The sequence below is a fragment of the Augochlora pura genome, chromosome 8 (genome assembly GCF_028453695.1).
Source record: "Augochlora pura isolate Apur16 chromosome 8, APUR_v2.2.1, whole genome shotgun sequence".
Lineage (NCBI taxonomy): Eukaryota > Metazoa > Arthropoda > Insecta > Hymenoptera > Halictidae > Augochlora > Augochlora pura.
This window is the reverse complement of record NC_135779.1, coordinates 13,339,016-13,357,904: the sequence shown is the minus strand read 5'-3', so window position 1 is coordinate 13,357,904 and position 18,889 is coordinate 13,339,016. Positions and strand designations below refer to the sequence as shown.

At 29.4% G+C, this 18,889-nt stretch overlaps 3 protein-coding genes across 5 annotated transcripts in view; 1 reads left to right on the top strand and 2 right to left on the bottom strand.

The window, feature by feature from the left end:
* The first annotated feature begins 1,526 nt into the window (after positions 1 to 1,526).
* On the top strand, positions 1,527 to 5,632 carry LOC144473997 (succinate--CoA ligase [GDP-forming] subunit beta, mitochondrial-like). The gene is made up of 6 exons (XM_078188395.1): positions 1,527 to 1,950; positions 2,312 to 2,411; positions 2,481 to 3,076; positions 3,235 to 3,369; positions 4,203 to 4,331; positions 4,428 to 5,632. Exons 1-6 carry the CDS (start codon positions 1,749 to 1,751, stop codon positions 4,538 to 4,540), a joined length of 1,275 nt encoding a protein of 424 aa, XP_078044521.1. The 5' UTR covers positions 1,527 to 1,748; the 3' UTR covers positions 4,541 to 5,632.
* A 2,582-nt stretch (positions 5,633 to 8,214) lies between these two features.
* LOC144474263 (contactin) lies at positions 8,215 to 15,073 on the bottom strand. The gene is made up of 8 exons (XM_078188951.1): positions 14,548 to 15,073; positions 12,808 to 13,652; positions 12,352 to 12,730; positions 12,166 to 12,268; positions 11,381 to 11,853; positions 10,980 to 11,258; positions 10,389 to 10,838; positions 8,215 to 10,315 (listed from the first exon to the last, which is right to left on the bottom strand). Exons 2-8 carry the CDS (start codon positions 13,609 to 13,611, stop codon positions 9,129 to 9,131), a joined length of 3,675 nt encoding a protein of 1,224 aa, XP_078045077.1. The 5' UTR covers positions 13,612 to 13,652; positions 14,548 to 15,073; the 3' UTR covers positions 8,215 to 9,128.
* Positions 15,074 to 16,473: 1,400 nt separating this feature from the next.
* LOC144473957 (KICSTOR complex protein SZT2) overlaps positions 16,474 to 18,889 on the bottom strand; it is a 29,768-nt gene continuing 27,352 nt past the window's right edge. For all 3 annotated transcript variants that reach the window (XM_078188316.1, XM_078188315.1, XM_078188317.1), the window contains 3 exons: positions 18,446 to 18,662; positions 16,869 to 17,953; positions 16,474 to 16,790 (listed from right to left, as the gene is read on the bottom strand). In XM_078188316.1, coding sequence (XP_078044442.1) covers positions 16,659 to 16,790; positions 16,869 to 17,953; positions 18,446 to 18,662 — 1,434 coding nt within the window. In that variant the 3' untranslated portion in view covers positions 16,474 to 16,658. The remainder of the gene's footprint in view (positions 16,791 to 16,868; positions 17,954 to 18,445; positions 18,663 to 18,889) is intronic.

Below are 18,889 nucleotides of genomic sequence, written 5' to 3'. Positions count from 1 at the left end.
TGTATATTCAACACATGAAACGATATACATTATAATATAATACTATAATACAATATAATATATATATATATATATATATATATAATAACAATTTTTAAGTATATATGAACTTTTTTTAAAGTTCATATAAACATATGCCTTATTTAATATTGTTTTTAAGTATGGTGAGTTTCTTCTCTAAAATACCATATTTGTTCACATTATAATAAATATTTAAAGTAAGCCCTTGCATCTGAATACAAGCCTGGGGACATTCTATTATTAACTGTGTTACTTTCTCCATTTACCCAAGAAAGTTCATCCAGTAACATATTTATGTTATACTAATAATGTAAATAATTATGTCAACAGACAACTTGTTATAACTCAAACACAACCCCCTAACGCAATATTAATAAAATCCTTACTTAAATAATAGTTATTCTACATACATTATTATTCATATTTTTAATTGCCTAACTAAGTTAAACAATTAGAAACATAGTTTAAATGAAATGTCTTTCCTTTTTTAATATTTGTAATGAGTTTAATATAATTTAATAATATCCATAAATTCTGCCTCCTTCCTTAAAGCGTCGTATTTAACCTATTCACTTTTATCATAAACGCATAAAGTCCGTAATTTAGTACATAATAACTGTAAAAAATGCATTGAATGAAGATACATTTTATTCTCTCGCCTTGTGTTGCTAAATTGTCTGCACCAGTATCTTATACTCTTGGTCCTCTATTACGAAAACATTGAAATTTGTTTACAATTGCAAGCGACAGCAAAAGGGTGAATGACATTTCTTCACCCATTTCCAGACTACATTGTGTTTCACTCTACAGTGCTGTACAATATTTTCGCTCTCACTCTTTTGACACATTCGTTCAGTTGGCGCTGCATTGCATGAGAGGCAAACGGCGCTAAATTTAATTTGTAAAGGAACTTTGAATAATGAAGTCTGTTGCCTCGTAAGATTTTTTACCTCATTTTATTAACCGGTGTAATTACGAACGATTACATTTAGACATATAACATAGGTACTGACTTACACATTATATCTACTCTATTAGCGAATTACCGTAGTAACGATAATGTAAAATTGTTCACGTCTTGTAAATTATCTCTTTCGATTTTTGTTCTACATTTACATATATGTACAAACATTTCTGAAACTTTGTTATGTGTTATTGTTGACACGAAATATGTGCAATAAATTTAACTTTGAATACTTCACTTTAGTACACTTTAGAATACTTCACATTTTTAAACAAAATACAACACTATGAAAAAAAATTTATGTATATTCAAGTGCAAAGTAAAAATGTATTTAGCAAATTGATTATTTAATTGACAATAAGTAGTTTTATACCTATGGTTTACAAAATACAAATAAGTTAAAAATATTTAAGAATTTGAGTAAATCAATATTTTGAATATGATTACATATCTACATACAATATATTAATTTGATTTGATTTCGAGGGTATTAAAAATAGTACATACATACATACCGTACTTATTTTGTGTTTAAGTCACATTCAGATAACGCCACTTTGTAGCTGATTTTAAGAATCGACAATTACTTTGAAGATATAAATGCTATTATGTTACGTGTAGAAGTATCGTAAATTTATTCCTTATCAGCACATGAACGTAATTCAATGGTAGTGATATTAATTCGAAAATAATTCGGAGTATATACTTATCAGAAAAGTGATCTTAATCGGAATTTTGTGAAGTGTTAAAAGTAGGGTTAAACATGTTCCGTATTGCTTGCCGAAAATCTTTGAGTTCGAGTGAATTTTTAAAAAAAGCTTTAGTAATAAATACTAAACAAACGAGACATTTAAATTTACTTGAGTATCAAAGTAAAGAACTTCTCAGAGATTGTGGAGTTTCTGTACAAAATTTTGCTCTTGTTGATGATTTAAAGAAAGCGAATTCTGCATTAGAATCATTACGTTAGTATTTATCCTTAATTATTATATGTTTTGTACATGCTTGTAGGAATTTATGTTACTATAATTCATTCATTATAAAAATATGTTATTATTTTCATATACATTTGCTCTGTACATAGTGCAATGTACTTAAATATAGCCAATCTTTTACAGTTACAATTATATAATACTTTTAAATTAATAAAATTCTTCAAATGAAAGTATTATGGATTTTAATTTAAGAAAACTAGCAGTGGTTTTTCTATATATGAAATGTGATTTACATTTCTATTTATGTTCAAGAATAAATTTCTATTCATTATTTTTTGCTGTAATAATTTGTTTCTGTTTATGTAAGTATCTATTTGATTTTGTTTGTTAGATGCTGATGAATTCGTTATAAAAGCTCAAGTATTAGCTGGTGGTCGTGGGAAAGGATGGTTTGACAATGGTTTCAAAGGAGGTGTGCATCTCATAAAAGAGTAAGTTTGGATAATCAATATCAAATGTGAAATGAAAATATATATCTCATTCAATATATTTGTTAATAGCCGTAAAGCAGTTGTAGATACTGTAAAAAATATGTTAGGTCATCGTCTAATTACAAAGCAGACTTCAAAAGATGGTATTTTGGTACAGAAAATAATGATTGCTGAATCTGTAAATATTGCACGAGAAACATATGTTTGTATTCTTATGGACAGACAACACAATGGCCCTGTCTTAATTGCTTCACCAGCAGGTGGCATGGATATTGAAACTGTTGCAGACAAAAATCCAGAATTAATAAAAACAGTACCACTTGACATATATTATGGGATTGACGATGATATTGCTAAAGATATTAGCATTTTTCTGGGCTTTGTGGATCCTGATATGCAGCAAAAAACAATATATGAATTAAAAAATTTATGGAAACTATTTGTAGATATTGATGCTTTGCAAGTAGAAATTAATCCATTAGTTGAAACCACTGACAAGCAAGTTATAGCAGTTGATGCAAAAATTTCGTTTGATGATAATGCTCAATTTCGGCAACAGGACTTGTTTGCTTTGGAAGGCAATGAAGAAAGAGATCCACGAGAAGTAGATGCATCACGATTTAATTTGAATTATATTAGAATGGATGGCGATATAGGATGTTTAGGTAGTATATAGAATTATACATATTATGATTTCACTGTTAAAGAAAGATACTATATTCTTTATTGATAAACTTTTGATTTGTTTTTATTTCATAGAAATTTAAATAATATCTTTTAAAATATAATATATTTAAAATCAAATTTTCTTTATGGTTTTCAGTCAATGGTGCTGGATTGGCAATGGCAACTATGGATATAATTAAATTAAATGGTGGATCACCAGCAAATTTTTTAGATGTTGGTGGAAGTGTTAAAGAAGACCAAGTTTTTCAAGCATTTAGAATACTCAGTGAAGGTATGTATAATAGCAGTTATTGATAGTACATTTTATTGTAGTTATTAAACAAGTATAGTTGATAATAATGGAACTAATCCAGATATTTGAATTTATTCTTTTCGGGGTGTATCAATTTTAATATTCCATAATATTTAATGAAATATATTGAATGTGAGAAATTGTTTCCTTTGTAATAGAATACTTAGAATACTTTTTGTAATTTACTCAAGTCTTACTGAAAACAGAGAAAAGCTTTGTGGGCACACACTTAATAGTTTATATTAAAGTACCAATAAACCAGTTGTAACAACTGAATTTGGTAAGCATAATATTCACAACTTCAACAGTTATTGATTTCGCTAAATGAGGGAAAATGTTTTATAATATTTCAAAGTTATTTTAGTTATTTTCCTTTAAAAATGAAATAAAAATAAAATAAAAACAAATAAAATTTAATAAAAATACCAAGTGTAGTTTGCACTGTCACTTTGTGAAATGATAAATGAGAATTAATATATTCATCGACAATAGAGTCGCTTTTATTATACACATTTCTCATTTTAATTTTTATGGAGATATTTCCCATTCTAATGGGAATTATCGTTTTAGTAGCTTTTTCCATTTCTATCGTAAAAAAATTATTATTAGCTGTTTTTGAAAATATATTAAGATATTAGTAAAGATAGTATTTTTAACTAGTAAAGATAGTATTTAAAGATAGTATTTTTTACTTTTAATTAATTTTATGTATCAATACAATTTGTATTTAACAGTTTAATAAAAATGTATTTTCGACTTAAATTTAAACAATTATTCAACACAATTTTAATTGCCTTTTCTGGTATCTTTAGATCCAAAAGTAAAAGCAATTCTTGTTAATGTATTTGGTGGCATTGTAAACTGTGCAACAATAGCCAAAGGAATTATTTCAGCATTTCGTAATTTTCAACTTAAAATTCCTCTTATTGTCCGATTAGAAGGTAATTATTGTTTTATTTTTATTATTGCATTCTTTTTTATTAGAATATTTTCATTTATTTCTACATGATTTAAAAAAATTATTCTTTTCAAATTAGGTACAAATGTAAACGAGGCAAAGAAACTTCTTGCAGAAAGTGGTTTACCAATTATTGCAGCAAATGACTTGGATGAAGCAGCAAAGAAAGCAGTTACTTCTGTAAAACCTTAAATTTCTTAATTTTCTTTACTATTATTTGCTTTTTACTAAGAATAAGACTGGGAATATACAAATATAATGAAAGAACTACAAGCAATCAGAAGTTATAAAATTTGTAACCACATTGAAAATATTAGACTATTTTTCTTTTCTTTTTCAAGATCAACTTTTTTTTTCAAGAGCTAATTTTTATGAAAATAGATTATACTTTAACAGTAGTTTGTTACAATTTCAGTGGCTAAATACTTTATACTGTTCTTTATATCGTACTGCCAAGCTTAGCTGAAAGAACTAGAACACATGGTCAGACAAAAATTAGGATTATAGAAGTTCTCTTTATTGTTATGTTACTCTTTCGTTTGTACATCACTTCTTTGCGCTATTAAAATATTAGGCTATAAGATTTTGTCAGTAATATTTTGCCCAAAAAATGAATTCACATTGATTGTTATTTAACAAAGGTTTCTCATGTAATTAAGGTGGTTTCAAAACAGTTGAAGTTTAATTGCTTAATTGCCGCAGCATTATTTAACCATCATTTTTTCTGCCATGGAAAGTTTCATGTTTTTTCCAGTTGTGTTTGGTAGATCTATAATACTATTGGGTAGCTCTTGGGTATCTCAATTAAATGTTTATATTAGTTAAGGTACTCTTACCTATTTATATAGTACATTGGCATTTACTTCAAATACAATCAAAACAGAGAGCTTGTCACATTTTATAATATTTTGTAATATAGAAACACATGAATTAACATTTTCGGGACGGCCGTGGTTATTTGACGATGCTTCCGGTAAAAGTTACATTTAAAGCCTTTATAAAACGTTACGCACAAAGTTAAGAAAGACGCTACGCATTTGAACTAATCTTGAAAATTAGAAATATAAGAATAAACGCCATGACAGAAATCGATATCAATTCTGAGGACTTCATTTACGATTTACTTCATTTCAAAATTTAGATCAAACTGTAAGTCCGTCTTGAACGTCTTAAATATACATCTGTAATCATTGAACATCTAAATTTTAAGTGTTATCTTTATAATTTGTATCTTATTAATAATGTGTACACTGTTAAAAATTTTAATATAATTTTATAAAACAACTCGAACTGATAGATTATATACTTTTTTAAAAAATGTTATTTGTATATACAAAGGGAATAAAACAATTTTGTATGTGTATGTTGTATTTACGATATTTATATAAGAATGGAGCTCTAACTCTATTACAGAAAATCCTTCAGATTAATCGTAACTCAAAGATACAAGGTCAAATACTTTTGCAAACCAATCTCTCCTATAATAAAACTTTTTCCATTAATTAACATGTAATTATGTTTCGTCAACTCGTAAGAATTGATCTGAGCAGATTCATAAAGTCAATGTTTCGAATTGTATAAAGAGAAATTTCCGTGGCATTATCAATTTTTTATTCTGTACTTAAATTTTTAAATCAGTTATTTTAGTGGGAGTTACTTTAGAGACACATTTTTATGCGCTGTCAAAATCGAACATATTATTTGAAAATTATTTTACACATATTTTTATATCAGCAATTCATAAAGTTTCGAGGATGAAAAACCATTTTTGCGAATATTTAAGAAACTGTTAAATATAGAAGAATAGTTTAAACCACAAAGTTGCATGAGTTTTTTTACAAGGAGTCTAAGTAACTTGTATGTATGCCGAAAATTACATCGAAATTGGGCTACAGCTTTACACTAAAAGATGTAAAAAGATACATACAGATGTATTTGGTTAAGATTTATAAAAAGCTGCGATTTTCGCAATTCATATCAAGGTCAACTGATTTCGATGAAATTTTCAATATGTACGTAACTTACTGAGATTCACCGAATGCATTTTTTAAATTTTCGTTACAGTCTCAGATAAAAAAATTGAAAAAACATAACTTTTTAATTCTTTTATCATGGCAACAAATTGCAATTTTTGAAAGTATTTTTTTATCCATTATCTCACGAAGAATTATAATTTCGTCCTTTGCACACATTAACATTTCTTTCATGTTCGCTTTGTGATAAATAATTTAAATCTAATAGTTTTAAATCCACCTGTATCAGACATTTGGTAAATAAATTACGTCTGATTTGCATATTAAAACAAAAATTATTAATAGAAATATAACATCATAGTAATATAAATAGAATGTTCCAAATACTACAAATAATGTTCTTACACATTATAGTCCAGCCTCTTTTGGGATTAGCTCGTCCCTTTTTGTATTATCCCCTTCCCATTTTCACTAACTTCTCCCGTTTGTATAATAGCCCCTCCCACATTTGTATTAACTCCTTCAATTTTTGTATTAACCCCTCCCGCCTTATATTGACTCCTCACATTTTTATATTAGCCCTTCTACTTTGGCTCACGTGAATGTGGTCGCGTCAACGGGAGTTGCAGATAAATATCTGTGGTTACTGTTTTAGACAGATGAGAAATTCCACCGAGATGGTAATCTTAATTAAAAGGGACACAGCTGTTGCCGCGGCGGTAACGTTGCAGCAAAAAAGTGAAACAGTCGTTTTTCAATTTCAATCGACCGCGTGAAAAGTTATTGAAAATTTCTATAAGTATTTACTTTCTTCCGTTATTCCTATCATATGTATTGATCATTGTTTAAATAATCTTCTATAGCTTTCTAAATTATTCGTTGAATTCTGTTCGAACACGAAATTATTTAAGATACGATATCATTTACTTACTTCGATGGGGTTACTTATTGTTAATCTTTTTTATACACATACACATCGCATAAAAATTTCATGTGGCACACATGATGTATCGTGTGTACCAGGAAATTAAAACTGATGTCACGATTAATCTACATACTATTTCGAGACTGAAAAGTTAGTAACTATTCTTCAGCAATTCTAACATGAGGATGAATAATGGTTTTCCTAAAAGTATCATCGTCATGTAGTAATTCGGAAAATTTATACGTCGTGACTTGTTCATTCCTTCGAACATGATTCGAGGTGAACATGAACTCGAAGTGAAGCGTGATTCCGATCATTGATTCGACTTCGTTCCAGCACGTTAAAACTTCTCTCGTTCACCTCTCATTGGCCACTGTTTTTCGTTAATAACTTGTAAAAAAGCCGCGAATTGCATTATCGCTAAGGAAAAGTTACTTAAAATGACCTCAGGAACCCCTAATTCTGGGAGTTAAAATAATTTTGAAACACCCTAAAATTTTAAAATATCTAAAAGTTTGATGCATTATAGGTATTCTTTTTATTGTAATGGTTGTTTAAACATAAGTTACATTAAACATAAGTTACATAAGTTACATTTAAACATAGTTATGTTTTCATCATGAATTATTAAACTGCAACAATTTAACAAAAAACTTGAAAGTATAATTTTATACTCTAATTATACAACTGTTATAGTAAAAGTATAAGATATTTTGAAAGAGAGAATGCAAGTTTTTCCAAAATTAATTTTTCCAAGAATTACAAGTGGAAAATAAAAATTATAAATTCATATTAAGTTTACAAAAGTCTACAGAAAATTCCAAAGATAGAAGTCTGAAATATGTTAAAATAAATAAATGAAGTATACACGAAAATATCTTTTGTAATTGATCATTTACTTTAAAAAATCTATATATAAGAATTATATGTATTCATTTTTTATTATAGGAGTAAATAATAAATTGATACAATTTGTAAAAAACATATATTGTATGCATGTCTTACTTAGTAATACATTAGTTGAAAAAAAATCGTTCTTACTTCTATAAACTAAAATTACAGTGTTATAGTGTTACATAGCTGCAAAAAAGTATTTTATATAATATGCAGATCGTCAAAGAGGTAATCATAATCTTTTAAGTAATAACATTTTACTAAGATACAATAACAGTTAAATATGAAAAAAAATGTTTGCCATTTTTGTAGCGTCTTTTATGAAATTGTTTTAATAAACTATTCCGTTATTGCCCCTAACAATATAATAGCATTAAAATACATATGTATAAAATATGATAAATATTTACATCTTTTTATCTGAATATTTATGGACGGATAGATATGCTCTCTTGCAATGTTCCTTTTTAACCCCTCAAGAATTTCAGAATGTTTTAGTTTTCCTTTCTGAACGATTTATTTCAATCTTATTGTGTATTAACAAAAATATAACAAAAACATTCAAGTTAATTACGATTTTGAAAGGTTAAACTGCAAAAGAAGCATTGTATTAAATTAATTGGTAGTAAAGTATAAAATTTATTGCTTTTATTTTGAACTATACCAAAACTATACTTTTGGTTTCATAAACATATTCTTTATGTTCAATAATGCAATTATTTAAAATAAAATTATTTTGACCTCAGATCTCCATTTTAATTTCAATATAATCTTTCCTAAATATTAAATTTTCATGCATTTCACTTACTTTTAATTATAGCAAGAAAATTGTTAATATGTATGCTAGATACAAACGATCCCACATACAAGAAATAACAAAGCTATATTGTAATACAGTTATTGTCCGCTTATAAAAATCTTACTGTCCTACACAATTGTTGTTATAAGTAGTTCTTTCAGTACATATCATATAGAAAATATTTCTATGTTATACGTATTCATAAATACGTAAAAATACTAACAAAGATATGCCAAGAGCTGCATCCAAGATTTTGTTACTGGCAGTACTTCTAAAAGCTGTTGCATCTCCCATTTGGAATGTGTAGGTTGGGCTTGACATGCGTCCATCTCCTCCATTACTATATGCGAGTACACGCAGATGGTATGCTTTACCAGGACTGAGGTTAGTAATATCGGCCTCTAATTTTGAACCACCTCTTATAATAGTATCATTTGCTGTACTCATATCTTGGTCTAATTCCCAGACTCGTATTTTGTATCCTATTAATGGTTCCTCTTCTAAACTTGGTTGTACATAACGCCACACAACTCTGACTGTTGATGGATTTACACCATATACATTAACAGAAGACGGTGGTTTCTGTGGTGCCTTTCGATACGTTCTTTCTAAATATCGCTCACTTTCAGGGCCCTCTCCAGCAGTATTGTATGCCATTACTTTAACATAATAGTAGGTATCTGGCTGAAGACCGACTACAAGAGCCCAAGGTCTTGTACTTCGAGACAAATAATACACTGCATCTTCTTCTCGGTTGCTTTCTTTCCAATACTTTATTCTATGACCTATTAATTTGCCCCGTATTTTTTCTCGAGTTTGTTCAATTGAGGACCAACTAACATTCAAACTAGTACTATTGTAGCTATGGGCAACCACTTGCTGCGGAGCTACTTGCGGCATGTCTTCTGCGCTGAATATTGTGACTGCGTCGGAAATTGGTCCAGCACCTAAAGCATTAGCGGCTTGAACCTTCACTTCGTATTCTGTATAATAGTATTGTTGTTGTATTTGTACAACACTTCTCCCAACATTGCCATATTCTTGCAAAGACAATGACTGATATTCTTTTTCGTGATATTTTTGACGCCAAAAGATTTTGTAATAAATTCCGGGACCATTTTGATCTGATGGTGGTAAAGGATCCCATTTAATGGTAAGATCACCAATTTTCCCTCCTCCACCACCTATATTTGATGGAACTCTACTTGGTTTATCTGATGGAGTACTATACTGTGGAGATGGCGACGATGGTAAACTATATCCTAATTCATTATATGCAGATACAGCAAACGAGTAAGTAGTATAAGGTTTTAAAATGTTCTCTAAATAGGCTTCTTTTCGACCGTTATATCTATCTACTTCAATGGCAGTTATATCTGAAATTATATATACATTGAGAAGTTGTTTATCATAAAATCATGAACAAACAAATTATGAAACTTTACGTACTTTCTATGACATTGAACCATGTATGATTCCAGTTAGTTCTTGCACTTACTGTATACATTGTAATAGGTTTACCATTCAAAGCACCATCTGTCCAACGTAAAGTTGTAGAAGTTTTTACAATATTTACAACTTGTACACCTCCAGGCGGTCCTGGTGGTCCTTCTATTGTTACTATTGTTTTGCTAGAAATTTCACCCACAGCACTTTTAATTATACATTCATATTCTCCAGCTTCGGCAAACGTAACATTTATTATATTAAGTTCTTCTCCATCTATACGTAATCTTGGATTATTCATGAGATCTTCATCTCTGATACGTAAATCATTGTGCTTCCAAATATAAGCAACATCTAGCATTTCATCTATGTCTCCCATACATCGTAAAGTTTGATTCTGCATGACTGATGTAGTTATGCGTTGCGGTAGTCTTTCCAAAAATTGTGGGCCATCTTTACATGAAATCAAAATTTTTAATTTAATATTTTTATTGAAAAATTATTAACATATTCATTCCTGGACTGACCATTTAAAATCTCAAATCAAGATAAGCGATATCATAAAGAAAAAATTTAATATTAATATTAACTTACGTAGAACTATTAGTCGTCCACGAGTTTCGTCCGTTCCATACTGATTTGTTGCAGTACAAATGTAAGTACCTTCATCATCTCTAGAAACTGGACTGATTATAAGACTACCAGTTTCTAAAATCCTTCGTCTACCACCAGAACCAATTACATTTCCATCTTTTTTCCAAACAAACTTTGGTCTAGGTGCTGCTTCAGGATTGCAAAAAATTGTAACGTTACCTTTTTCAGCTGCATATGTTTCAGGTTCCATAGGATGTTTTTTAAACGATGGTTTTAATGCTACAATGTGGAAAATATATCCAATATTTACTTTACATTGCTTAACTTGGAAGTAGCAAGATATGCATGCTGACATTATTATCTTGATTAGCCTTAAGCCAAACATTAGAATAGAAACTTACATAAAACTCGAAGTTGTGCAGACGAATACTTTGTTCTTAATTGATTTTTTGCACGACATTGATACATAGCTGGATCTGTCTCTGGATTTAAAAATTTTATGTTTAGAACGTTGTCCTGTATAGAATAACGGCCTTTATCTTCAGAATGCAATGTTTCCATATCCAATAGTTCACCATTTTTAAACCAACTATAAGTTACATCTGGTATTCCAAATGCTTCGCACGTCCAAGTTAATTCTCCTCTATTATCCATATGTTTATCAACTAATGGAATGGTGAAATTTGGAGCTGCTTGTATAGTTAATCTAACAGAATTATCAATGCCAACTCTGTCATTGTGAACTCTACAGACATATTCCCCTTGATCATCGACATGTACTTTTGGTATAATTAATACACGGTTGTAACTAGTTGTATATGCTCCACGTGGTAATGGTGCACCCTTTCTTGTCCAGTTGTAAGATGGAACAGGGCTGCATACAATAAAAAAGAATGTTTACGCTTTATTATCATCTTTAAGACAATATCTCTCTTTTAAACTTATGCTGTTCAATTTTTAAAAGGAGAATATTGACTACATAGAAAAAAAAATTCATGGCGATATGTATATAATAATTTCATCACGTGAGTGAAAGCAGAAAAAATATATAACTGAATTATTAATCCCAAAAAATACATCAAAAAGTTGTTACAGTATTAAATCAAGATTCCATAAGGAATATAAAATTTTATTAAAACGTTTCTTCGCAAATCTGCATGTGTAAAAGTATATTAAAGAAACTTACTATCCAAATGCAATACACTCAAGTCTAACTTCCTCTCCAGCAACTGGTGCTTCTGGAAATGCTTTTGGAAAATTATTAGGAAACTTCAACTGTTGAAAGGAAGCTGAAAAGAAAAAAAATAAATAAATATATCAAACGTTTTTGTAATATATTGTTATCCAACAATAATAGAATAAACATAATTACAATGGGCATCAACTCTCAATGGAAAGAACGGTCCATTGCGACCAGTGTCTGATGCAACACTTTGTACGTTACAAGAATAGTTTCCACGGTCAATCATTTCCAATGCAGAAAAGTAAAGTGCTCCATCATAGGAAACAAAAACACGTTTATCTTCTTCCACAAAATTAGGAAAATAATCACGTGCCCAATAGTATTTTACTCTAGGAAAATGTTGCGGAGGATCACAGTATACAGCTTTACCCCAATTTTGATCTCCACGCTCTTCTGAACGTTTTAAATTAAATTCCAGTATATAACCAAACGACAATTCAACACTTTCAGATATAATGGTACCAAATTTATTTGTGGCTTTGCAATGATATGAACCTCTATCCAATGTCTAAAAATAATTCATTGCTATTTTAGTAATATGTACCTTTAATGTATAAATTTTATAATACATAAAATAGGAATTACCTGATCGGGTTCATAAATAATTAATGTACCACCACTCACGGTATATCTACTATTTTCTAATGGATCTATTTTTGTTGCAATTAATCTATCGTTCTCATAGTCTTCCTTAAACCATTCATATGTTGGTGCAGGATAACCACCTGCAAGACAACTTAATGAAACATCATTATTAATTTTCCTTTTCGACACATCGAATACTTTATCCTGAGGTTGTTTCATAAAATATGGTCCTCTAGGTATTTGATTAGGATTATCAATTTCAACACCATATTGATAAGTACGATCATCTTCTACTAAATTATGTAATGTAGAAATTGGAGCTTCACAAATATATAATAATTTATCTCTGCCTGTTACTTTCTCTAGTCCCCAACGTTGCAAATTATTGTGGTAAGTATATACCAAATAATCTTTATTAATTATGTTATCATTTCGCTCGGGTAAGAATGCATTATCCATATTTAATAACTGAGTATTATCACCCTCGTTTATCCAGTTTCCACCTTGATATTTAATACCAGTATACCATTTACGATGTTGAGGATCTTGCCATAATAATTGATACAATACAAATCCATGTTCATCTAAAGAGTTAATTGTAATAAGATCACTCTGATAAGCTTGACAATTTCTTCTAGCATCCTCCCTTTCTCTGATGGGACTTCTTATAAAACGATAACAAGAATCTTGGAATTTTATCCAATGTTGTGGACACTGATATATTTCTCCATCAAATATACTCTGAGAGTATACACTAGTCGAAACAACCAGGATGAATGTCAAGACTGTTTGTATCTGACACATTGTTATATATTTTTCAATGTAGGTGATTATTATTACATTCCCTGCAAATACATAATATTTTTATTTTTTATACTGTACATTAAATTTAATATTAAATATTATAATGTTACAACTAATATAAAATATAATTTAAGTCAACATTGACTGACAGTGCTATGTGTATATAATCAAAACTACTAAAAATGAGATTTCAAAACTTTATTTCATGAAAATCATACTCCTTTTAATATTCATTAATATGTAAATATAATTAATTGTTTCCAGTTCACTTATTTTATATGCATTTTTACAACACAAGCATAATTACAAAGTAAAAAATTATTTACAGTGATAGTTAATGTATTAACATAGTTTTTATATTTATAGATTTATAAGTACTGAATTAATATAATCATATATATAATTTCTATCTTTAAGATCTTTAAAAATTTACCATGAGAGATACACAAATATTGAAATTAAATACAGTGATTTAGTTTATTTCTAAATAATAATTTTATCCCCCGGAAAGTTGTATAACTAATTTGTTGCAACTTATAACATAATTATTTATATTATCAAGGGTATTAGGTTCTGCATAATAAATTTTATCTTTTACAGAGCTATCCAAAAAGACTCAAATTTTGATTATGAAATGTTTTCATGGTTTTTGTATTACTTCTTAGTTATTCTAATTTAAATAATACACACTATTATAATATAAATGTATTGTAATAAATGCATTTCGCAATATTTTAAAAAATAGATTTTATATCTCATTATAAAATAATTTCAATAAATTAATTTTGTAAAACTATCAGTTTGTAACACCATCCTCATACAGAAAGAGTTAGGGAGTGGCAGTGACAGTATCATATACGTAAATATGTATGGTAAAACACAATCACATTCTAAATCTTTTTATAACTATAAAACTATAAAGATTATTTATGTTACCTTTACTTAATTTTGGCTCAAAAGTGAGAGTAAGAAATCAATATTTGACAAATATGAAAATCGGCGTCCCTTAACTGTCACAACACATAAGAATACATGTGACATATGTATGATTCACACGAATTCATATCTTCCTAACAATAAATGTAAAATTTTCTTCCCAATTCAAATATGAATACTAATTAAACTAGAATTCTGAAAATAAAATTTCAACAATTCATTGACGCACAAATTTGTAGTTATTCACTCCACTTTGACCGTTCAAAAATTTCTGATCAAAATGGGAGTTCTTAGTTCTTTCCGCTATTGTGATACTCTATGATCGGTTTATAACGCTAAGACCAGTTACATCTTTGTTCTTTTACATTACAAAATTGATCATGTTTACATATACACTTTTAAAGATCTTTTTCTCTAGTCACGGAAGATTTTATAGAATTGAAAATTTGGCCACATTTTCAAAGGACAATAACAATTCCCAAGTCCCAATCTCAATCATTTTAGGTCATTGGATACAACTGGTATATAAAAATCTGTACACCAGAGGTAGAGCACAGACTTAGGATTCACATAGACATTGCATATAATGCTTTTTTTGTCTCAGAGTCTGAATTATCGACTCTGTAGAAAATGCTGTACAGTCATGCCTCGCCATATTGAGCCATTTCTACCTTACCGTATTGTGCCTTTTTATTCTCAACATTTTAATGTGTATTGAGCTTTGTGCAGGTGGTTTAGAAAGTGAACGGAAGATGGTCGAGAGAGACAAAACGAAAATAGTGGCCTTTATGTAGATGTACACACGGATGAGAAATCTAGGCCGTTTCACTATTTTCGCGCATTCGTTTGGCTGGCGTTTCATCTGAAATACTCGGCGCGATATTTGTATTTCTCTAACATGATCAATATATAAAAGCGAAGGTTAACCCAGTGCAATATAAACGACACATATCATCATATTCCTATTAAGGAACACAATTAAATTCTTATAAATTAATGATCAATGAACGCAGTATAATATAATTTATGATCAGAAAACAATAAGACAAAATATTATACTCTACACTACCAACAAAGTTTTTTTTTAATTTGCAGTTATTAGCTTGGTATCATCCTCAACCAAAAACACTTTACAATTTGCAACATTTTTTGAACCAAGGGATCTCCTGATACTAATTTGATACTGATTTTCCCAGATCTCACCGCGAGGAGGTTGCTATTTTAGAGACCCGAAAAGCATATTCTACTAAGTAAAAAAGAATAAAGAAATAATAGTAGCCGCTAATAACCACTGAAGTCGATATGACGTTAAACCTCATATAAAAAAATATCTATAGATTGATTAAAAAATATAAGACATTTTTAGTATGTCTGTTTTGAAAACTCAGTAAGGCTATAATAGGTATCGCCAAATAATTTTATGAAAACGAATATTTAAAATTTAATAATACTTACGTGCTTTTCATCTTTGAATGATTCGATTTTTTTAAGCTGCTTCATAATTAGCACTTATATGTGATATTTGTTTGTCAATGATAAAGTTACATTTTTAACTTTGCGGGTAAGCATTATAAATATGCACGCAGGTAGATTCTTGAGCAGCTAGTGGGGCTAAAGTCGCGCCGGGAGTGAAAATTCAGGGAAAGTCTTGCTTCGCTATTCGTTTGTTACGGGTTGATTTTCTTTTAACGCTAGAAAAAAAATGGTAACTTCCTTTTAAAGTTTGATACGCATCGCACGTTATTTGACGAGTTTGATCGAACTACGGTGAACTGGTCATGTATATCCTTATGGCATTAGCTGGGCCTAATTGTAGTGATAGAGTAGGCATGAGAGGACTGTATTTGTATGTTAAGAATGATAGCTATGTATTTACACATATAAAGAATGGTTAAAGTAGGAGTCCCCATATTTCTAACAAGAAAATATATTCTTTTATATAAATTACATTTAACAAAAATACAGGATTATAAAATTCTCAGCATTGATATTGAGAATTCTAATATCTAAAAGTAAACTTTAATAATTGGACAACAAACAAATTTACAATATAGATGAATATAAATTGTACAACATTTTTTGAATCTCTCTTCTGTACATCTGTATTGTTATTAATTGTATAAACTCATCCACAAGTGAAAACAACAAGCATTTACAAAACCTTCAATTAAACTATAAACGTCTTCTATGCAGCACCCAGTATTAATTGCTTCTTTCGACTTGCAGTAAACTGCGTACAAAGCCTGCAACAGTAAATTATGATTACAATGTAAGTGACAATGAACAATGTGCATGCTATTTATAAAAATAAAAATACGAACTCCTTTTGAAGCATGTAAATCTATAGTCAGCATCATAAAAACTTGAAAAGAGCTTGGATGTAATATAAGAAGATGCGTGATATTTCCATCTGGTGTATTGAATTGCTTATGATGATCTTGATATTTATTTTGTAAAACTTTAGACAAAGTTTGATACCATGAGACTGGTTGATTAATTAGCGGTTTTAGTCTGGGATCTAAATATGATAACGGTTCCACATGTGCCAAAGAACAGAGTTCAGTAAATTCCGTATAATTCATGGCGGATTTACTTTCCAACAGTTTATTCCAGAGTAGATGTGTTTTGCATTGCAACGCCCCTCGATCTACCATACATGATATATGATTTCGAGCTTCATTTGCTCGAAACATTATTGTCTGTTGCATTAACTGTTCGTGCGAGGAGTAATAACCCAAGTAATTGATTGATTCTTGTCGTATTTGTATCATGCGTGGTGACGATGAGTTTATGGAGACAATTGTGGGATGTGTGTTTTGCGTCAATGGAGAATTCGGCACTGGTGGCGGCGTAGGTGCGCTTGCACTGTTATTAACGGTACTAAAATTAATACTCGATACTCTAGAATCATTTTTCTTGTCATTTATATCTTGATCACGTTCGAAGCAGTCCGAAGAGAATTCTTTTAAAATTTCTTTCTTAAAATTGTTTGTATCAGACTTTGGTTCCGCGGAAGTACTTGTTACAGGTTTCTCAATGTTATACACAGTTCGGAATTTTCCCAGCTTGTTGTTCTCCACTTCTCTTTTTGGATATAATTCTCTCTTACTCGTTAACATTAAATAATATTTTAATGTAATTCCTGTTTTTTCGATTTGTACAGGTTGTTCTAAATACGATACGATTAATGCAACATCGAAATCATCGGTGTATCTTATATCTTGACCATCACAATAACTGATGGAAGGAGTATTTTCTAAGTTCACTAAAACGTATTCGAATTCGTGAGAATCTTGATGATCGCATTTCATTTCAAATACTCGCATATTATAGTTTTTTTCATGGGACAGTAAATAAGAATACAATATGCGGCCAGGTATTGTCAAATTACGAATTGCCACTATATCTGAAACACATATATGTTGAATTATTAGAAAAAGAAATAAGTAATTACAATAATACAACAAAATTAAATAGTCGTTTAGAATGAACTCTGATGCTACAACATTGATTTGTGAAAGAATAAATAATTCAAATATTGAAGTTAAGTTACAATTTACATATTAATAACAACTGCTTGTCTTGAAAATTTCTACAGAAATAAGGATTACAAAACGTGTTGTTTAAATTTTCGCTCTACACGCAGATAAGAAAATTAAAAATCATTATTTGTTTACTTCTTTTTGTTATTCCAAACAATTGTAATTTTTTCAAAAATTTATTGAAAAATTATCTAGTGAACTAATCCTTATAAGGACTTAACAAAATTCAAGTCATTTGGTCTCTTTTTCAAAAAGTTATTTTAGCTTAAAAAGTGTCGGAATATTCTAATAAGTGTACACAACTTCGTGAGCAAAGGAATTATTTTAAAGAAATCAATCAGATACATAGAACTCACCACTGTATATGAGATTCCTTGCGTAATTTGGCGCTTTGCTATAGTATTTATTAAAATCATCAAGAAAATGAATGAGATGGTAGCCTTGTTGTAACGACCAAGGTCCGTTTCCAGCAATGTACGAATGGATGCAACGTAAGTGAAAATCGTACGTAAACGAATGCAGATGCATATTGATCTTGATATTGTCACAAGCATCCACGAAGCTTAACAGAAACTGAAATATAATGAAATTTAAAAATTGTTGTACTTAATGAGAATAAATTGATCATTTATGACAGTTAACTTGCACTAGAACAATAATAAAATAGCCAGTGAAGATTAGTTCACCACTCTACCTCTTGTCACTATGTTCGACGAATCAAACGATAACACTTTTTTCAATAATTAATTTAGGAAAGATTCTTAATAATCATTATATAATCCAATGATTTAAATAAAAGA